This window comes from Struthio camelus, chromosome 11 (genome assembly GCF_040807025.1).
Source record: "Struthio camelus isolate bStrCam1 chromosome 11, bStrCam1.hap1, whole genome shotgun sequence".
NCBI classification, from domain to species: Eukaryota; Metazoa; Chordata; class Aves; order Struthioniformes; family Struthionidae; genus Struthio; species Struthio camelus.
The window spans coordinates 27,466,643-27,488,516 of NC_090952.1; the positions used below are offsets into that span (position 1 = coordinate 27,466,643).

Consider the following 21,874-nt stretch of genomic DNA (forward strand, 5'->3'; position numbering starts at 1 on the left):
GCTCACACAGCACTAGAAACTTCTGCGAGCTATTTATGTAGTATATTAAATGCTTAAACCTAACTCATTTCCTGATCCAGCCTCTTTCCATGACCTCTGTGGGACAGAGAACAAAGACTAGTTGTGTTTGAGCATTATCTTGTTATAACAAGGGCTTTACTGGCTGAAGACGAGCGTGTGGCCGTCTCCCGCACTGTATCCCTTCCACCCTTAACAGTGGAGATGGATTCTCTACCCATTTTCAACTGTTTTTTGGGGGGTATCTATCATTTGATACAAGTTACAACAACATGTAAGCAAATGAGAACACAATACAAATGCATCCTCTGATCTTCATAATGTGAACGTTAAAGATCCGTTCTAGAGAAGGTCATTCTGAAGATCAGAATGCTAAGTACTTGCAAGAAAATCAGTTTACTGAATCTTGTTTATGGCATTTAATTTCAGCTCTGGAGATATGGGGGGCATAAATGCTGTTCTCCCTAGGGATTTGAAAGCGCTTACTCATCTGGACAAGCATTAGGCTTTAGCAGCTCGTGTTGTCAGCTAAAAAGGAAGATTATTGTAATAAGCGTCGGTTACACTTATCGTTTTGTAAGCTTATGTCATGAAATATAGCAAAGAAAAAGAAGGTAATACAAAATGAAAATCTTAATTCCTTAGAATGATCTGAATGTCTGTTACCTCTAAGAACGACTGTTACCTCTACATTGTTACCAAATGTATTGGAAAACCCTTCTTAAGGTTTTAGATTTAAATTGTCCAGTCACTTGCATTAGAACTGATACACGTTAAATGGAAAATGTACAAAATCAAAGTGTATTCTAAGCCAGAGTGGGAAAAAGTTCCTTATTGTCCGTGAAACCAGTGAAAAGATGAAGGATTTGAGTATCTCCTTGGAGATGCTCAAACCTGACTGGACATGGTCCTGGGCAACCTGTTGTAGCTAACTACGCTTGAGAAAGGGTGGTTGAATCAGATGATCTCCAGCGGTCCCTTCCGACCCCAAATACTCTGTGCCTTTAAAAAATTTTAAAAAGTCTTGTTGGTGCTGCCCTCTATGTTAAGAGAATTTATTTTTAGTTAGAAACAAAATTGTCTAGTTTCTATTTGAGGTGTCAGATGAACTCTTTAAGTAAGCGGTTCATTGCCCCCTTAACACACTAACTGTGAATATAAGTCACTGTAGTAATTAACAATGTTGGCCCTTTTTCTTTCCATCTAATTGGAAAAGGCAAGAACATTTGTTAAGACCATTGTTCTCTTTCCTAAAATACCAACAAATCACTTTCTTCTAGCACCCAAAGCAAATCAGCTGGAAGAGAACACTTATGAAATCACATGGGAACCTTTACAGCCGATGAAAGGAGATTCCATTGTTTACATCCTTCAGCTTGCTGCTGGGAGAGAGTTTGATCAGGTACTTTTTTATCAACATAATTAATTTTTACTTTGAAAAAGATTTATAATACTTTTCCTCTTGATTTTTACCAAATGTGATTATAGTTTCAATAGTAAATTTTTCCAAAATACATTACAATTCCTGTCTCCTTTGTTTAACTTACTTCAAACGTGTTCAGAGCAGTACTTTTAAACCTCTTCATGCGAGTCATGCATTTTTAATCACATCCCAGGAAAGTAATGAAACTGCAGATTGTATCTTTGGGCATTGAAGATTGGGCAGATAATGGGTGGGCAGTCTTCTCTGAGTGTTTGTCTTGAGATTAATTTGGTCTACCCAACTGCAAGTACTCCTTTTTTCTTTTTTTAAAATGCAGAATTTTGTTAAACAACAAAGGATTTTTTTTTTCTTCCCCTCACACAGGTCTGTCATTTCTCTTTTGAGGTGCTTGATTTAGTGTGGTGTGGGTCTGCATAAGCTCTGCTGATGTTCAAGGATTTTTTTTTCTTAACACCACATGCATGAGTACATGCATGAGTAGTACATCCATGTGCCCAAATGGGTGTGTGTTTCTCATTTTCTGTCAATCTTTTTCAGATCCTAGTTCCTCATTGTAGTATCAGATGGCAGTTGTTTGTGTCTCAGCTATCCTTGTTTTCAGGTCTAATCCTGCTCAGTTGATTGCATTTTATTTTGGAAGAACACTTGCACTTCATTGGCAATGCTCTCTTGTTATGGAGGGTCTTTCCCCAAAGATTCTCTCTGTAACGTGGCTAGTCAACACAGCATCTGTTGCTTCTGCACCAGCATAGTAGCACAACCTTCTTAGCCTTCAAGATTTGCCAGTCACATAGAAAGCAAGATTTGACTTCCAAAGATCACCTGCTTTGGATTGAGGAGCATAGCTCATCCAAGTAAACACACCACGACCTTGATCTAAACAGTTTTGAGTTACCAGTTCACAGAGAAGTCTGTAGTCCGTAGTCCTCACCTGAAAAGAAACAGCCAGCTTCTAGCAAACAGAGCAGTGCACGGTTCTGTAGCAGGTTCCTGAGTTTGATTTTAGAAGACTGGCATCATCCTTTCATCTGTGCTGAAAGGCTTTCCAGTTTGATACAGTCCTCAGTGGGACTTTGTTGGACAATCCCAAAAGGACCGATGATAGCTTTACACTATGGAGCTACTGTGGAGCTTTACACTATGGAGCTACTTTGCACTATGGAGCTACTCATCCATTCAGGACAGTAGGTCCACAAATGATGGTGGACAGTAATCCCTTCACTGTGTTTGACATTAACAAGTACTGAAAGGTCATTTTTTTTCTTCCAGGAGGTGGTCAGCCCTTGAATCTGATGCACTGAGTATACCTGTATGTCTTGCCTGCCTAGAGTTCTGACCACCTTAGCAGATGGGTTCAGTTCCTTTAAATTGGTGTAAATGTGGTACACAAAACTTGAGGAGGAAGCCTGACTTCCCTGTGGAATGTCTGCACCTGCCAGTGGCTGCAGCTGGTCACTAGACCAGATGAACCTTTGATCTGACCACAGTTGTTTGTTCTTCCTGATTTTGGCAAGCCAATTTCTACTTTCTTGTACTCTTCCTTTCACTTAATTGGAGCTGATCTATAAAGTGAAGATCTTAATGTTTCAGTTCTCTACTGACCTTTTGCTTGTACTGTAAAAGCAAATGACTGCAGAGAGTCACTGGGAGAGTTATACAGAAGTGAATATAGCATATATACATAGCATTTCCCTTGGTGCTTTGATTATTAAATCTTATGGTCTGTAGTGTCACTGTCTTTGTTAGTCAAGGCAGCACTTGCCCCACGTTTGTCGGCACTGTAGGACTGTGTTTTTTCCGAGCTCCAAAATCCAGATTTGGGATCTGTCACTGTTCAGTGGAGCATGATGGGATGCTTTTGATTATTCACCCTTCAGAAATGAAAGCTGAGATTTTTATTTCAAGAGCCCTCAAGTTGGCTGGAAGAGAATGACTTCAGGCCTTGTCCAGCGTTGCCTTTGTCATGCAGCAGAATGCTACGTGGAAAGTATCGCTTACTGCTTGTAAGATGAAGCACATCTAAAGTGGTTCTCACTCTTCTTGTTCTTATTAGGTGTACAAGGGGCCCGAGACATCATTCCGTCTCACAAGCTTGCAGACAAACTGTGAATATCGGATCAGAGTCTGCGCTGGCCGTCAGTCCCAAGACTCTACTGGATCACAAGAACTGTATGGACCTTACAGTCCCAGTACAGTATTCTCATCTCAGAAACAAGAGCTGGTTCCACAATGTGCTGATTTGACGACAGAATTGGCAGAGACTAAGAAGACGTTACGTGAAGAGCGCTTCATTGCTATTGTTCTTCTTTGCGGATTTGCAGTGGTTGCTATTTTATTTGCTGTTGTTATTCAGTACTTTGTAATCAAGTAGACTAGAGCCTACTCAGTACTCAGCTTTTTGTACAGAAGCTATTTCGGGTATTTATGGTTAGTTCTAATTAAAATCTTAGCTGGAAATGTATAAATACGTGCATTTCCTCTTTTGCTGCTGGCTAACAGTGAGGCTGGGTTGGCAGATCCTTTCCAAATACTGAACACAGATTTCTTGTAGAAAGGGTAATCCTGGGTCCTCTGTAATCAGGGTTAGCTGTTAATAAAACAGCAAAAAACTGCCTTATCATGCACACCGGTGTGTGTGCACACTCTTCCTCTCTCTCAATTCAAAGTAGGGGTCCTTTGGCCAGTTCGAGAGAGAAGGCGTTATTAGAACAAGTCCTTTTAAAGTACAACTAGAGCAGTGGTAGTCAATCAGCAATGTTTAATCGGGTATTGTTGTAGTTTGGTATACATGAAATACAGCAGCACAAATGCTTAAGCTTAGAGCAGTACTGTATTGCAAAACATTACTAGAGCATACCACATTTAATATACTGTAGAAGGAAAGCAAAATATTGACTTTGACTTAGTGATATTACTACTTTACAGTTATTTTAATATTTGGGATTCAGTAATAATCATTTCAAGCGTTAGAGTAGAGGGTGCCAGCATTTTTAGGATTTTAATTAAAATGCTAGACAAAATGTTAGCAGGACGTAATGTACATACAGCGATTGCATTCGTATGTAACATTGCAAAAAAGGCCCCTTTTGTATAGTACATTTCTGAATGAAATGCTTTCTGCTGTTGGTGAGCAGCTGTTGGCCCAATCCACATTTCACTCTCAGTGCCTGAGAGAAAAGTAATTTCCTGTGCTTCTGATTAAATCTTTGCAGTGTTTTCAGAAAAGCACAGGTATTGTCTTTAAGGAGAAAGAGTGCATTTATGATAAATGTTACACTATTTGGCTCAAACTGAGCAAATGTTTTTGTACTATTATTAACCTAAAAATAAAAAGTTGAAACTGCTTTTGGGTGCCCTTCTAACTTAATCTGACTTATCAAATTGTACATGAAAGAACTCTTTTTAGATAACATTTATACAATGTTTTAAATGAATTGCTATCCCAGTGGTAGCAGTTTCACATTCCATTGTTTTCTAGATGAGGATGTTCAGTCTGCTATGAACTTTTCTGAAACTTGTCATATTTGTCTGGAGGTTATTTTTTGTGGACACTGTGCACTACATATGACTGTTCTTGTTAAATCTGTTTGCAAATATCTAAAGATGAGTCTGACAGCTGTCTTTATATCAAATATTCTGAAAGCTGGAACTCGCAAATTTAGAACATGTTTCAGAATGGGTCTTCCTAATAGCATTGGCATATGCCATAGAAAGTTAGATTTAGCATATTTTGCAAAGACTACAGCTACACTTTATATACGTCAGAACGATGCACTTGTACGTGGAATGTTGGATGTGATAGTGCTACAGGCTACAGTATTTCAAGTAATTAATCACTTTAAGGGTCTTTCTCCTATGGCAGTTGATGAATAATGTTGCGTTATAGTTTGAGGCATTGTGTTGTATTTCAGATGTGGAAAACCTAAATTATGACATAGTATCGCTTAATACTCTTAAAAGTAGATTTATGGTGCAATCTGAAATTAATCTTTTCAAAATGTACTCTTCATTTTGTACTCTATTTATTTTGATTAAAAGTCCTGGAAAATGTATGTTTGAATGTATTGTTCTACTTGTAGCAGAACTTTAAGTTAATCATTTATTATATCATAGAAATCTCTCCCTCCAGTGTTGGAAGAGTTTTATACGGATATTAGTGTCTTTAGTTTGCAGAAGAGTTTACAATCTGTCTTTATTTCTCTTCATAGTCTACTTTTAGCAAATAAGACTGCCTTCAGCAAATCTCTATTGCCAAAGGGTTATTTCTTTAACTCTTAGAATGGAGTTTGTAGAGATTTATTTGGCAATAATACTTCTGATAATTTTAAAAGATAAATTAGGATTGCAGAGTAAATACTAACAAGTCAAGGACTCCTAAAACGTAAAATAAAGTTCTTCTGTAATTGCCACAAAATGTTCACGTTTCCAGAAAATATACTGGAAAGCCTACCGTAATATAGATTTTACATCAACTATTATCCATTCCAGAATGATATATCCTAGTGGCATTAATGTATTAGGTATCTTTTCATTTTTCTTGTATTGTAATTTTGAGGTATCTCAAACTTATGTTAAAGCTGCCATGCATTGTATTACTAAATTGTAACTATCAAATAGATAATATATTTAATACAGCCAATAAATAATACAAATGTATTCAAATTTGATTACAGAGTTGCTGTGTATTTTTGTGGATTTTTAACTTTATTCAGGAGCGCTCCTATCATGGGTGTAGTGTATAATTTAAGTTGAAGAAACGCGTCTAGAATGGTTACTAAAGAGCGTTAAGGGCTGCCTTAAAAAAAAAAAAAAAAAAAAAAACCTTTCTGCAGGAAAAGTTATTTGGGGGAATTCCAAGACTAAATCTGTTAAGGTCCATAAATTTTATCTCTGGATGGGGAAGGTGTTTCTGATGGATGTCTCATACTGTTTTGGCAACTTTGATGTTATTCAAAGGAAGCATATCCTTACTCACCATGCCCTCCACCTGCTGCACCCCTGGGGACGCTTCTGCTGTTGTTTTTCAGACTTAGCACAATGGAAAGAGCAGGACACCTGGAGTCACTTCCAGGGGGACACACACACCGTTAATACCCCGGACTCTTCTTGAGGAAGCTGGATTTATATTGGAAGCGGAGAGGATGCTGTGTGTCTGTCAGTTAACTTCAGGTTCCAGCCAGTGAAAACACTTGCAGGGCAGAGGAGGAAAATGCAAACTGGCTCTTTTCTGCCAACCATTTTGGTCCTGAAAATGAAGCCAAAGCAGTGGATTTACCACTGCTTTCATTTCATTTTGTCCCATGCCATGAAGGGTGTATAGACTTTTGTTCCTTTAGAGAACGTTTTTTCTCCTTTCAAGGGAGTGCGGAAGCAGCTTTATGGTCTCTCAGCCCCACGAGTGAAGTCAGAGGTGCTGCTTTACTGGTGAGCCCGTAGCAGTAAATCCTGTCAAAATGACAAGTTCAGACCTTTGCAGGTCATCCTTCTTAGGAAGCTGGTATGGGGACACCATGGCTGAAACCCATGTTGAACAGCAGACGGTTGCAAAGGGGCATACTGAAATTCAGCACTTCTAAAGTTCTGTTTAGCTTTCAGTAATTTCTGTAAATGTTCTTCCGAGGAAAGAGTCAACCCTTTCCACCTGAGTCTGCACTATTAGGTTTTTATTTTTCTTTAGAAAGAAAGGGGGGGGGGGAGGGATAGGAAATGATGTATGTTATGCACTGGGGTGCATAAACAATATACCTTCTGTGACCCCAAAAAGTAATTATTCTGCTCAGCTGGGGGTCTGTCAGGTGTTTGTCACTGCAGCGTGATGCTCCAGTTTTGGGTACTGCGCTTTGAGGAAGAGGCAGGCTAACAGAGAGGGTCCACAGGACTGCATGGACAGTGGTCTCGAGGGAACCCATGTGACTTAAAGAAGAAAGTCTGGAAAGTCTGTGTATGTGTGTTGCTAAAGGGGGGGGGGGGGGGGGATGCCTTCCAACAGGCAAAAGGCTGTATCCAAGAAAGACGGGGAATAATTCCATTCTGCCTGAAAAGGAACGGGCTTTCATTTTCAGCAGGGCTGGATTGTTAAAGAAGACTTTCAACAGGTAGGGATCGGAAACTACTGGAAGAAACACCAGGAAAGTAGTATAGTCCCCATCACTGCAGGTTTTTAAAAACAGATTAGACACACACAGTCAAAAATGGCATAGGAATAACTACTCTGAGGACTGGCAGGGAGTGGGCTTACCCTTGCGCTGTCACTTCTTGCCCTGCTTCCCTGGATGATCGCTCATGACAAGTGCCACTGGTGACGCGTGGGACGTACGCTCTACTCTCAAAGTCAGGCCTCCACAGAATTTCTTGCAAAAATAATTTCTCATCAGGCTCCGCAGAGGAAGACTTGCTTGAACACAATATTGTCCTGGTTCCCAGCAGACGCGTTGGTCTGGGGGACCAAACAACGCCATTCCTTGAGCCCGTTCCTGTGAGGTCAGTATGGCTGGGGCAGACCATGCACTGGGGAGCTGGACTCAGTGTTTGCCTATCTGCCTTACAAACAAGGAAAACAGGCAAATACCTTCCGCTCTTGTTTCCCTCCCCAGCAGTCTCCAGTATCTGCAGTTTGTCCCTCTTCTCTTTCGATGAGCTCTCAAGGCAAGGACTGTTTCTTGCTACGCGTTTGCGTAGTGCTTAGCAGAGATGGGGCCTGACTTTGCCGAAAGCTAGGTATAGTTTGAATAAAGAACAGGATAAAAGACTGAAAATGAAGGAAGCAGCTCAAGAGACCTGAAGGGTGAGTAACAAATCAGTCTCTGGGAAGGCAGCAATGCTTTCACAGTCCCAACAGGTAAATACTTTCCTATCGCTTTCCTTTCAGGTACCTTACAGATTGCATTCCTTGTATTTATTTGCTGAAAGCAAAACAGCTAGACTCAACTTCATCTCTGTAGCTTCTGTGGGAATAAAATAAGGAATTATGTTTCACGAAGCCTGTGTTTACCAAAGTCTGTGGTCCAAAAAACTGAGAGATGAATTCCTTAAACAGGAGCTTTGTGGACAGTTAAGCCTGCAAATGTGGCTGCTAGGTTCACTTAAGAGAATAGCCCAGCCTTTCCCAGTGTCTGCCCCTATTTGTAGAAATAATTTGAATTGACTCTAACCCTCCTAAAATGTCATAAATATATCTCAGGAAACATCTAGTGAGAAGTAAGTCCTCACATTCAGAGGACAGCCTTAAAACATGTTCCAATCAGCAAGGTGCACAGTCTACCAGGATTTTAACCCATGGCACACCATATTGGCTCTCAAAATGCTTAGGCTGCCAGAATTAAGTCAACGCTGAACACTTTAGAGGAAAGAACCGAGCTCTGCACTTTCTGAAGAAACCTTTTCACTCCTGGTCAGGCTCCTGCAGTGCCAAGTTTGCTTGTGGTGCAGGATTTTGGTCATTGCTCTTCTATATTTCTGTGACATGACATTGTAAAGTATTGGGTTTATAGAAGCCCCAAGGTAGAAGAGAAGCATGGAGAGGAGGTTGAAATACTGCGTGAGGTCATACAGGATGATTTCAGTCTGGGCGAAGAGGATTCGGCCGATATGGAACGGGAGCCAACACAGTACAAAGGCCAAGACTACGGCCGCTAAAGGAGGAAGAGAATACAGTTTAGTCATTTTGAGCATAGTTTCGTCTGCTTCTTTAAACTATTTAATGACTGAGGCATCAGCTTGCAATATTTACCCCAGCAAAGACAAGACCTCCTGCCCCGAGCAGCTCCCGAGCAGCTCCCGAGCAGTTGTGCTGTGGTTGCTGCTGACCTCAGGCAACATGGGTTTAAGGTTGCACACCCAAGTGACTGTAACTAGAATAGGGCTCTCTGCACCCATGTTGCCCAGTGGAGATGAGGAATCAAATCGGGCAGAGGCAAAGCCTCAGCAGCCTCAGGCCTGTGCTTAGATTAGGAGCTACTGCCCACTCTTGTCCTAAAAATGTGAATCGTCACTGAAATCCTGCGATGGGTCTCAGGGGGGAGGAACAGGGGAGGCGTGGGGAGACAGAAAAGGGGAGCAAACCGCAAAGCAGTCGAGGAAGCTGGGGCTCAAGAGGTGCCGTGAGACACTGAGGAAGAGGAGGGAAACCAGAGCACGTAAAAAGCAAAAAAAAAAAAAAAAAAAAACAAACTGGACGGAAACAGCTGATGAGTAGCGAGACTGCACTGTTCTGCTGCGGTCTGTTTTCCTGCAGGTGTCTATAGCTGTGGGTGCTGCTGGGTCCCTGCCGAAAACGCGCCTCTGGTGCGGGGGGCTTGGGAGGGAGGGGCTGGAGGGATGGGGGAGAGTTTTTCGTAGGGAACTGAAAAGGGACCTATTTTGTGTTCAAGCCTTGGGCTAATCTTTGGAACGTTTTCCATTGCAGAAAGATACCCAAAAAGCGCGCGGACTGCTCGAGGCCTGACAGATGGGCCCTCGTTGGCCCTCCTTGTGACTCCTGGCACCGGCACCGCTTTGGAGGGGTTAAACGCTGGACGGAGGCGCCGCTCCCGCCGCGGGTGAGCGCGCGCGCCCGGGCCGGGACGCTGGCGGTGGGACACCCAGCATAAGCCACCTCCGTAGCGGCTGCTGGGGGGGCTCTCGGGTGCGCCGTAACGCGGGCAGGAGAGCCAAAACCTGAATCTGCCCCACGCCACAGGCACCCGCTGGGGCAGAATAAAGATGACGTTCAAGTGAACCCAGACACGCGGGCAGTTACCGTCCTGGCCGAACCGGAGTCGCTAAGCTCTCTATATCGCGCAGGGGAAGTGGCTTTACAGCCCTTCCTTGCTACAAGAGGGGAAGCGCCTGAGCCGGTTTTAAGTCACAGGATTTTCCCGTCTCTTTAATCCCGCAGGGTCAGAGAGGGCGGGTAGAGAAGAGGAACGTGGTCTCAAAGCAAGCAGAAGCCACGCCGATTTGCTTCCCTTCAGTGCAAGACGATCGCGAGCCTGACCGCTTCGGACGGGGACGCCCCTTCGCAGCAGGAAAAGCTAGGAACCCAAGTCAGAAACCCGTCGATTTAAAATCGTGGCGAACCTGCGAGTTTTGCATCCCCCCTCTCCCCCGCCGCGTCGCTACCGCTCGCCCGCGGCAGCGATCAGGGAAGGCAGCTTTTCCGACCGGCTTTCTAAAACACTCTTAGCCAGCATTTTGACCTTTTTCTGCTCGCCGCCTGGCGCCCCCACAGCCGCCGCCGGCTTCGCCACAGCTTTCTGCAGATGAGCCCGGAGAGCAGAGTCAAGCAGAGCGTGGGCAGGAAGAAATAACGGGTGGAGACCCAGGCCATGGTCTCCAGCAGCCCCGTGCGGGCGGCGCGCTCCGCCTGCTTGCACTCCCGGCTCGCGCGGGGCAGGCTGCCGTCGCGCTCTTCCACCCCGAAGAGGAAGAGAGGACGGGGCCGGCGCTGAGCAAGGAGCGGCCCCACAGCGCCAGGATGACCCGTTTCGCCCGGCGCTTCGTGATCGTGGCTTTGGCTCTCAGCGGGAAGCAGATGGCCAGGCACCGCTCCACGCTCACCGCCGTGATGTGCAGGATGGTGCAGCACGTGCACGTTTCGCTCAGGTAGATTAAGAACTTGCAGAGAAAATCCCCGAATATGTACGGTCTGTACTTCCAGATCCGGTAGAGGTCCGAAGGCGGGCCGAGGAAAACCAGGGTGTCCGACAGCGCCATGCTGGACAGGTACATGTTAACGGTCGTTCTCATTCCCTGCGAGCGGTCGAAAAGTAATATTGTTATCAAATTCCCAGAAACTCCCAAGAAAAACAAGAGGATGGAAATCATAGTCACAGGCACCAAAACGTGAACGTCAAACAAAGAAAAAGACTGATCCTCATAGCAGTCGGTGTCGTTTCTGGCGTGGCTGCCATTGGAGACGGAGCCCATTCCTGGCTTCAAAGCGGAGGGAAGGGCTGGCTGCGCGTACCCTTGCGCTGGAAACCGGCTTCGTGACAAGCAAGAGCCACGTTCTGTCCCGCGCGTCCAAGCGCCAGGGAAGCTGCTACACAACGGTTCTTCAGTGATCAGTTAAAAAAACAAATCAAAATGACGTTCGTAAACGTTTAGCAAACGAAGCTAAACATGTAGATGACGATTAGTCCATTTTATGAGAATGCGGAGGGATATCAGAGTCATACATCTAGCGTTTTCTAGATGCAACCTTTTAAAAACAATATTTACCATTATAAAGTTCATATTTACCCTTCCTGGTTTTTACCAGCAGCTTCACAGTGATTGGAAAAGTACCAATTTTTACATTTCCTTTCAAGTCCTGTGAACCCCACTAAGTGCCTGGCTTTCAAGATGGATCCGGTGCCGTCGCTAGACATCTGCAGCAGAGTAAGTGCGAGGAGAGGCCGTGCAGCCTGACACTAGCCGGACAGGAAAAAACCTCCGCATCTTGTTCAGCAGTTGCCAGATTCTTTCAGCATTTGCAAGCCACAGGGAGAGGAAGTCTTTAGGCTGAGAAGAGCGTTTCCGTGCGGCTCTGTCAAGGAGCGGGGAGGTTTGCAGGTGGTCCCGGCACCGGGCAGACACAGGGCACTTGCACTGCAACATGCCAAACGACTCTTCTGCCCTCGGTGCGCTTTGTGCCAGGAGGTTCCCGGAGCAGCCGGAGTTCCCTGCACAATTTCTGAGGAACCGGGTTGGGGCACTTTGATTTTTTTTGTCGTCGTTTTATGGACCATTATGGAGTAATCCATCTTCCTCCCCTCCATCTACACGCGGCTAACGAGGCCGTGTTGAACACGCACGCTTTGCTCTGCTTTTCTCCTTACCCTGCGAAACGTCTACTGGCAGCGTTTTAATGAGACTGCCACGATAGGATGGGAACGTCTTCATTTCGACATCACTCTTAAAAATGAGGCAGCCCTGACGCTTAAGCCCTGATTTACTTTCCACTTCGGAGAAGAGCAGAGCTTACGAGCTGGTAAGTGCCAGCGTGGGGGAGGCAAGAGGGAAAGCGGGCCAAAGCCAGCGGAAAGGCCAGGGAAGACTCGGGGGAGCTGGGGGGGAAACGGCGCACCGCCGGCAGGCAGCTCAGGATGCGTCCCGCCGCGGCCCCAGGAAATTCCTGTATTTCCCGCGATCTCAGCCTGTTCTCCTCCGAGCTGCACCCTTCGCGGTCTTTCCTTCTTCAAGGCTCTTCGGAAGGCAGCGCGCTGCACGACCAAGCCGTGGGGCTTGCGGGCTTGAAAGGTCAGGGCTGAGCGCAGGCAGGGCATTATGCCGACGGAGCTTCGCTCTCAGCGCTAGGGAGATCGCTGCTGCCGGTCCCAAGAGACGGGGGCACCGACCGTGTTTTTTCAAAAGGCACCTAACCACCTCAAAAAAAAAAAAAAGAGAAGAAAAGCAATCGGTTTGCAAAGGCCGTGCCTTGCTGCACCTGAGACGCCGCTGCAAAAACTTTCCTAAGAACAAATCGCCAAAGCCCGGCCCTGCGCGGTGACCCGACGCCGGAGCTGAGCATGCGGCCCGGCGAGGAAGCGACCCGCTTTCCTGCTGGGCAGAAACCCTGGCGTCGGGGCAGCCGGCTCAGCCCGGAAGGTCACTGTTCGCAGCAGGGTTGGCCCGGGGGGGCACGTCAGGCCTCCCGGTGCGCCCTCGGCTAACCCTGGAGCCCACCACCAATGTGCAGTATCGTCCCTTTTTTTTAATACATCAGGAATAAACGGCAGTGGCAGCAGGTGACCGGGTTGCGCTTAGTTTCAGCCCAATCGTGGAGGCGGGGGGGGGGGGCTCCCTTCCCCCTCTTTCCTCAGCGGAGGAAGAAAAGTGGGTTTTGTTTGTTGCTAAAGGCCAGCGTCTGGAATTCATCCTTCGTTCCCGCCTAGCAGGATGTTTTTGTGTAACGTGCTATGAGTCATGGAAGTCAAATGACTTGGACTGCAGCGCCGGCAGAGCCGAGGCAGCCGCAGAGCCTCCGCGGCGGCGGCAGCGACGCGCCGGCTGCCTGCGCGCCCCGGCTGGGGGGACGCCCCGGGGGGACACCCCGGGCTGGGGCGCGCTGGCCGCCGGGCCACGGCTCGCAGCACCGCCGGGCTCGGAGCCGAGGGCCCCGGCCGCCGCGCCGGGGCAGGGTCAGCGCCCGCGGGCGGCCGCCTCGGGCCGGGCCCGGCTCTTGCCGACGGCGTCTCCGCACGCCGCCTTGCTGCTCTCCAGGCGCGCCGTAGGGTCCTTGGGCCAGAGATGGGAAGCAGGGCGAGAATCCCACCTCTGCTGCACGTTTTGCAGCCGGGTCGCACGTTAGCGGCTGTTTATTTCCCCTGGCTCCGAGGAGGACGTTGGCTCTTTGCCCCCCCGCCCCGGTTCGTCAGCCGGTCTCATGGGGATGTTGCCGCTTGCGCCCACCCTGCTTCCCTTGGCGGGCCGCGGCTAGGGACAACACGGCGGCACGCCGCCTGCGACCGGACCGCAGGGACACAACCCCCTGCGTCCCGCTTTGCCCCGGGGAGGGAGGCAGGGAGGGAAGGGAGCCCCGGTCCGCCCGCCCGGCCTCCGCGAAGCGCCCGGGGAGGTCTGCCCGCTCCGCCGGGAGCTTCAGCGGCAGGAGAAGACGACGACGAACACGCTGAGGGTGCGGGCGGGTGGAAGAGGGACAGAGCAGCGCAACGGCTCTATCTGCGAGCGCTCAGGCTTGAAAAGTCAGGCCTGCCGCGCTCTCTCCTTGCGGTAGCGTTGGGAATACCAACAATCCAACAAGTTTCCCTCCATTGTCGCTAATGGAGGGAACTAACTAACAAACGAACGCACCCGGCTGGTTTGTCTTTGGCCACAAGGGTGGCGTTAAACAGCCGGGTCGCGTCGGGGCAGAGGGCAGTTCCCTAACGGCGCAGACCCGCCGCCCGGCCTCCACGGCCCCATCTGTAAAATGGGGGCAGCAGCAGCGCCCCGCCCGCCCCCGGCAGCGTCTGACCCGCTGCAAGACAGTACGGGGCTGGTAACGATAAGTAACAGCGCGAATGCAGAAAAACGTGTTTAAAAGTAATTTTATTAAAAAAAAAAAAAGGAATTTATGCATGACAGAAACGTATGAAAAGAGCGGGAAAAAAGCCCTTTCTGAGCAACTACGGGGCTCGGGCGGGAAGGGGGCGCCCCGCCCCGCGGCCAGGCCCCGTCGCCATGGCGACGCGCCGCGCGCCGCCGCCGCCGCGGTCACGGGGTCGACCGGGCCCCGTCGCCATGGCGACGCGCCGCGGTCACGGGATCGGCCGGGCCTCGTCGCCATGACGACGCCCGGCCCCCGCCGCTCCGGTCACGGGACCGGAAGGCGCTGCCGCGGCAGAGCGGAAGCGATGGAGCCGGCGAAGATGGCGTCTCCCAAGAGCGCGCCCAAAGACGCGCAGGTAGCGGGGGCGCGGGGAGGCCGCCGCGGGGTCGGGCCGGGCCGGGCCGGGCTGATCCGGGCGGTGCTGAGCGCTGCCTCCCGCCCCTCAGGTCATGGCGCAGATCCTGAAGGACATGGGCATCACGGAGTACGAGCCGCGCGTCATCAACCAGATGCTGGAGTTCGCCTACAGTAACGGCCGGGGGCGGGGGGGGGCTGGGGAGGTGACAGGGCCGGGGGGAATCGGGGGGGGTCCGCGGGGCACTCGGGGGGATCGGGGAGGTCTGTCGGGCTAGGGAGGATCGGAGAGGTGAGAGGGCCGAGGTGGGGATCGAAGGGTCCGCGGGGACGGGGAGGGGGAATTGGGGAGGTTTGTAGGGCTGGGGGGTATCAGGGAGTCCACGGGGCTGGGAAGGGATTAGGGAGGTGACAGGGCCGAGGTGGGGATCGAAGGGTCCTCGGGGACGGGGAGGGGGGAATTGGGGAGGTGACGAGGTTGGGGGGTATCAGGGAGTCTGCAGGGTTGGGGGGGGGATTAGGGAAGTGACAGGGCCAGGAGGGTGTGGGGGCGGTGAGGGACCCCGAGTGGTGTCACAGGAGGGACACGCTGGAGCCCTGTGCAGCCAGGAACGCGGCCCCTGGAGGAAGTGCTTGCCTAAGCACCAGTAACGGGAAAAGGGAATGCTACTTGTAAAAGTGTTTCTTGGGTAGTGTTTTCACTGTCAATCTTCAAACATAGTTCTGGAGAAAGCAGTGTTGTGCGCATTCTTGTTTTCTGGGGGGATAAATGCAGGGTACTGGGGGGAAAATGTCTATTTTTTTTTGTTTCTTTTATTCCATCTTTAATGAGATGCTCCATTTTCTAAAGGGTATGTGACTACTATACTGGAAGATGCAAAAATTTACTCAAGCCATGCTAAGAAATCTAGTGTCGACGCCGATGATGTAAGATTAGCGATCCAGTGTAGGACGGACCAGTCATTTACATCTCCACCTCCAAGAGATGTAAGTAAAGCTATATTTATAATTTCAGAACGTGGTAACAAAACTACAGATGGGAGCGTAACCATGTCTCTTCAGTTCTTGTTAGATATTGCAAGACAGAAAAATCAAACGCCTTTGCCGCTGATAAAGCCTTATTCTGGACCCAGACTTCCACCTGACAGATACTGTCTAACAGCTCCAAACTACAGACTTAAGTCCTTACAGAAGAAGGTAAGGGTGCCGTGTAGCGTTCCGTTTGGATTTGACAAGGCAGCTAATCTTCACGTTGTTCATCAGGAGTGTTCAAGGAAGTTTTTCACACCTCTGTAAGAGATGTGTGCGCAAATGCTGACCTGTGCTCACCAAAAGGTTGTTGGAAACTAAGTCAGTGAGTGGTCTTTGTCTCTTGGAATTTCCAAATATTCCTATTGTTAATAATTTCAAAGGTGAAGCGTATAAGAAAATGGATTCTATGATTCTTTTTAGCTTTACAGCAAAATTCTTCAAGTTTTATGGTAGCTTGTAAAAGGCAAGACTAAGGTTTAGATTTTTAGAGGATATTTTCTACTTCTTATACCTTAGATGTTTTTTTCTGTTTTAGAGGGAAGAGAAAAGATTCACTTTGCTTACTGAAAAATGCTGAATCTCTCCATCTATAATATTTTATCTTTATTTCCCCCATTTAAAGAAGTATTTCAACAGATGAGCCTAAGGTTAGATTCCAGATATTGATATGTCTTAGTCTAGATGTAGAGTAGAAGAGTAAATACTGATTAAAAAGTTCCAGTTATTCTTTTCTGTAAAAATTCATATGATTGTCCTGAACACTGTCTGTCACCTCACGTATCAGTTGATCTTTGACGTTATGTCAAGTCTGTGACCTGCCGAACTACACTCTGTGACAGTTGCCGAGGCTAAGCAATTCATGTATGCTGTACTTCGGTTTATGAAATGTTTAGAGGGGTCAGCATCATATTAAAAAAAAAAAAATGGTTTGATTTCCAGAGTGCAGAGCACTTGGTAAGCAAGAGTGCCCGATTATATACTGCTGATGCTCTTTATTATCGTATGGAAGGGTCTGGTTTTTGTTTTATCTTGTCTTGATGAAGGTCTGTGCATTCCTCATGTGGTTTTGCTTCCACAAGGTACCTTATGGAGTTGTTTGCACCACGAGGAGTTTGAGACCTTCTGCGTTAGAATACGTTGACATAACTTATTATTGCTGTGAAATAAACTGAGGTTTTGTAGGAGGAACCCCTTTTTTTCCTCGTGTTAAGAATTGTTAATTTCTAACACGATGCTAAATTAAATATTCTCTCTTGACAGGTCTCTTCCTCTGCAGGAAGAATAACAGTCCCTCGCTTGAGTGTTGGTGCTGTAAGCAGCAGACCTAGCACGCCTACTTTAGGTAAGAAACAGCTCAGTTGTGGTCTCCCATGTTGATTTTGTGAAATAAAAAAATTTGAGGAGTGTTTATAAACATTTTTCAACCATTTAAGAAATGTTGGGTGCTATCTGAACATAATACCATTGTTAACACTTAACATCTCGATGAAAAAAAAAAAGTTAATTTCCAAAATTATTTTAACTTTGATATGTTTATATGTTACTGGTCTTCCATATTTTTATTCCTGCATTTCTGTTAACTTCTGCATGTGAAGAGGCCATTCAGAAGCAGAAATAAGTTCAATTTTTTCCCTCAATGTAACCAATATACTGAACTGTTAATAGCAGCAAATGAAATCCGTTTTTCTAAAAAGTTCACAAAATTTGGTCTGAGCATTTACATTTACGTTTATGAGTGTGTGTATTTGTTGCTAGCCTCGCATTTCATTGGTCATGAATAAACGTGCAGCTGCCCCTGAAATCTGACCGATATACATCCCATATTGATGTGTTCCTATTTTTTTTCTTATTTCTTTGAAAATAATAGATTCCGTGTTCAAAGCAAACTTAGGAATGCAAGTTCTTTTGTTTTCTTACAATCCTTTGTCTGGCTTTTAGGTACACCTTCAGCACAAACAGTCTCTGTTTCAACAAAAGTTGGCACTCCAGTGTCACTGACTGGTCAGAGGTTCACCGTACAGATCCCATCTTCTCAGGCAACAGTCAAATCAGGTAAAATAGAAACTATAAAACACCAACTTCTCAGATCAGTGTCACTTTTTTTTGTTGGTCTTTTTAGCAGAACAGAAATTAGTTTATAGTAGTTTATTAGAGTTATTAGTTTATAGTAATAATGTGGGGAAATCATTCCACTTCCTCAGTTGTTAAATATTGCTAGTCTTTACCGTAGTGGCTAATTGCATTTTGTCTCTTACACTCCTGTCTTTGGTCATTCCTGTAACTTCTAGTTTTAATTCATATTTCTAGCATAGTGGTGGTGACAAGAGTATCTAGCGTTTCAAACAGCTTTCCCTTACACCTGACTACCACCTCTGTGCTCGCTCGCTCTCTTGCCTGTTTGCTTGTCCTGCTACCCTTCTCCTGTCTTTTGTTCTTCTGCAGTCCCAGTAAAGACATAAGAGTCCGGCAGACAAACAAAAACCTTAAGTTAACTAATGATCTCAAATGGGAAATACAGTAGCATTGCAGATGCCCTGTCGCAGTTAAAGGCTACATAAATATTTATGTGCTTGACTTCTCAGTTTGTGTTATTAACATACTCGGTCTCATCATAGATTTTAAAATTGTTACTGGAAGCAACAATTTGAGGCTGCTGTAAAAAGAGTCTTGGTACCTAAAATTCTAAAATGGTTATTAGATATGACATTAAACTGAACTGGTGCAAAGATTTGTAAGCACAGATAACGCTTGTAAAAAGTGCCTCCAAAAAAGCCTTAGCAGCTGCTGTACTAACAATAATAAAACTTGAGAGAAATTAGGTTTCTATTGTGCTAGTAATGCCTTTGAAGTGTTACAAACAGGAAAAAAAAAGACTTTTGACACACAACATGTGTTTGTTTTCTGATGGTAGGTTATTATATGTAGGTTGTTACGTGTTTCACGAGCTTGAAGTGAGTACTTTTTTGTTAGATTTGTTAGCTCTGTTTCAGTGTGGAGATCAGCTGTCCTTTTTTTTCTATCAGTATATTTAGTGACGTCTTTTTTTCTTTACAGCCACACCAACAACTCCAACAGTTCAGAATGTTCTAATTAATCCTTCATTAATTGGTCCAAAGAACATTCTTATTACTACAAATATGGTGTCATCACAGAATACAGCTAGTGAATCAAATCCTTTGAAAAGGAAGCATGAAGATGATGACGACTACGATAATTTGTGAAGAGACTGTCTGGTCCCCTCCCTTTCTTCAGAGATGTGATTCATATTGAGTCTGCTAGGGTATTTGCTAAATGTTCTTTGTAAACTGTATGATAGGATGGAAATAGTCTGTTAATACGCAGTTGGTTATAGAGTGAGCAAAAGATCGTGGCCCTGTGGAAAGACTAAAAAGCAGCTAATCTTTTTCTGTGGCCTGTAATGGCTTCTAGACCTCAACAGAAATGGTAAGAAACTAGTCACTGTTACACAGGAGTACAGTCTTCACGTCTCTTCTGTCGCCTGTATTTCAAACAGACAGACGTGTTTGTGGCGTTGAAGACTGGTGAGCCAGGTGCTTTTGTAGTACTGTACTGTGCCAAGTAAAAATAATTTTTATAAAGCACTGGGTAATGTAGAATCTAGTATATAGCTACTTCATTTCAAATCACGTTAAAAAAACCAAGAACAGCATCTTTGGTGAGGAGGGAAAGCGCCAGGGACTATCGGCTTTTTTTTTTTTTTTTTTTCCCCCTCCTCAAATGCATTTACTGCTTCTAGAGTGTTACTTCTGTACTCTGCTCTCCGTATGCAGTATTAATAGGCATGAACATTTGCTCTTACAGTAGAAATACAGACAAAAAGTAAAGGATGGTGCTTTTTTTTTTTTTCCCTACAGAACACTTGTTTAGTTTGACCTCCATTATTCATAAATTAGTGATTTTGGTTGGTCTACCCACAGCAAGTATACCCAGGCCTCTATGTAAAGTTAGTGGAAGAGGTAAAAGCAGCGCTCTGGTTTGTTCTTTATTTGTTTCCAGAGAGTGAACCTGTATCAGTCATCAATTCATTAAGCTTGTATTTGTATGTGCAACCAATAAAATAGCCTTAACATTGTGGTTTAAAAAAAAAAAAAAAAAAAAAAAAAAGGAGAAGCCAACTAAGTGGAAAGTAGGTTTTTTTGTTTTTTTTTTTCCCAAGCGCAAGATGCTTTTGTTTTGTATTAAGCTCCCAAGTATTCAATACTGAAACAGTGAAGAACAAATTTAACGTTTTTTTTTTTTTATATAGTTATAGTTTAAAAAAAAAAAAAAACTAGTGGTCTGTTTTTCTTAATAACTGCTCTTTGTAAACATGTCACCTTGTCCATGTCCTCTTTTCTCATACTCAGCTTGGCTTAAGTTGGGCTGTGGGAGCTGTTGTGTGCTGGCTGGGTCTTTCCTAATGGAGCCTTTCAGGAGTCACTGGGGCTTGCATATGGCAGCTTGCAAAGTCATACCAAGAAAAAAAGAAAAAAGAAAAAAAAAAAAAGAATGCTAGCTCTTCAAGGCACCTCCTCCCCCAAATGAGGGGCTGTGATCGGCAGGACCCCCCCCCCAAACTTTGTCAGTGGCTAACACCTGTTACAAATTTTGACACTGCTATGTTTTTAGTTGTAGTTCCTGTGTTGTTTTTGTTGTGACAGCACTGACTAAAACGTGCTTTTCTCTGTGGGGAAAAGGGAGAAACTGAGGACTTCTTAACAAGCCTTATAAAAAGGTTAAAGGGTTGGGGGGGGGGGAAGCTATTTTTGCAGCCGCACATGAGGTAGGGTAGCCACTGCCCACAGGCTCTGGGTGTGAAGGAGTAGCCAACAGGTCAGCACAAGGTCTGGACACTGCACATGTGTGGTTGGTGGAGCCACAGCCCCTCCCCCCCCCCCATCCTGTGCTGTCCTTGCAGCCATGGGAAGTGGCAGAGGGGGCAGGAGGAAGCATTTTAAAATGCTTACTGTTACAAGTAGGACAAATTTACTTAAACCACAGACGTTTATTACCTTGCTTTGTGCCTCTACACCCCTTTGTTTTCTTTGTGCTGCAGCTTTGCTCCCAAAATAGAACCTGAGTGAGGATTATTTTATAAATCCCTATACACAAGACAGGAAGGAGATGTGTGGATAAAGTGTTCCTGACTTACAAACTTGTTTAACTGGCTGTAAAACAAGCATCGTTCTTTAACGAGCAGCAATATTTTTATATGTTATGAAAGTAAAAAGATGACTGAATCTAGCAAAGAAGCCATCTACCAGCTCTTATCTGAGCTAACTGTATGTAGGATTTCCCCCTCTGCCTGTGTTCCAGCAGCACTCCTCACATCATTTTACCTGTGGAAGCATTTCCAGGTACAGCACTAACTGCTTGCGCTACAAGCACACAGAAGAGCCTGCACAGAGCTTTGCCCAGCTATAAATTCTTAAGTATGGAAGGAGTATTTCAACACAGAACTGTTAAATCCTTACAGAGGAACAACTTCCCCTTCACGGTGCATTACCTGCCCCTCTCAAGGGAGCTGTTGCTGATACTGATTCTATTTGGGAAGAAAGCATCCAGTTATCCTTTGATAGTGATTAAAGGTGTGTCTGAACAGTTACTGTGCAGAAAAGCCTGCACTGCTCGCACTGAACCAGAAGCCACATAGCTTTGGTTAATGTGGCACCAAGCCCCAGAAAATAAATGCAGAGGGCTCTTAAAGGTCAGGTAGGGATAGTGCTAACACAGATGCAAGACTTATACAAGTTTGTTCTCTGCTGTGCTCCACGTGCCTGCAAGGCAGCCTGTAGCTGCTGTTTTTTACCCTCACCCATGAAAGCCCTTAATTTACAACACATACTGCTTGTCTCTTATCACTTTTTCTTCTTCCTGTAGCTCAAAATGAGGACCTCAGGAAATGCATCAGTGTTACGCTTTTGGACTGCCTACTTTGAGTGTACTTTACAATGAGTAACATGTAGCAGAACCAGATCCAGAGAAAGTTGCATTGCTAGCTGCAAGGACTATTA

At 45.8% G+C, this 21,874-nt stretch overlaps 2 protein-coding genes and 1 pseudogene across 11 annotated transcripts in view; 2 read left to right on the top strand and 1 right to left on the bottom strand.

Annotated features, from left to right (window-relative positions):
- LOC104152333 (fibronectin type-III domain-containing protein 3a-like) overlaps positions 1-6,129 on the top strand; it is a 55,898-nt gene extending 49,769 nt beyond the window's left edge. For all 10 annotated transcript variants that reach the window (XM_068956644.1, XM_068956649.1, XM_068956646.1 and 7 more), the window contains 2 exons: positions 1,299-1,420; positions 3,516-6,129. In XM_068956644.1, coding sequence (XP_068812745.1) covers positions 1,299-1,420; positions 3,516-3,833 — 440 coding nt within the window. In that variant the 3' untranslated portion in view covers positions 3,834-6,129. The remainder of the gene's footprint in view (positions 1-1,298; positions 1,421-3,515) is intronic.
- A 4,211-nt stretch (positions 6,130-10,340) lies between these two features.
- On the bottom strand, positions 10,341-12,453 carry LOC104152368 (growth hormone secretagogue receptor type 1-like; annotated as a pseudogene).
- A 2,262-nt stretch (positions 12,454-14,715) lies between these two features.
- Positions 14,716-19,950, top strand: TAF9B (TATA-box binding protein associated factor 9b). The gene is made up of 7 exons (XM_068957007.1): positions 14,716-14,829; positions 14,921-15,002; positions 15,679-15,815; positions 15,891-16,025; positions 17,121-17,202; positions 17,799-17,912; positions 18,915-19,950. Exons 1-7 carry the CDS (start codon positions 14,779-14,781, stop codon positions 19,079-19,081), a joined length of 768 nt encoding a protein of 255 aa, XP_068813108.1. The 5' UTR covers positions 14,716-14,778; the 3' UTR covers positions 19,082-19,950.
- The last annotated feature ends 1,924 nt before the right edge of the window (positions 19,951-21,874 follow it).

Excerpts from the sequence above, each read along its gene's own strand:
- TAF9B (XM_068957007.1), top strand. The coding sequence starts at position 14,779 with ATGGAGCCGGCGAAGATGGCGTCTCCCAAGAGCGCGCCCAAAGACGCG. Across the intron at positions 15,003-15,678 it reads GATGCTGGAGTTCGCCTACA|GGTATGTGACTACTATACTG; the intron begins GTAACGGCCGGG and ends CATTTTCTAAAG. Across the intron at positions 15,816-15,890 it reads CATCTCCACCTCCAAGAGAT|TTCTTGTTAGATATTGCAAG; the intron begins GTAAGTAAAGCT and ends ATGTCTCTTCAG.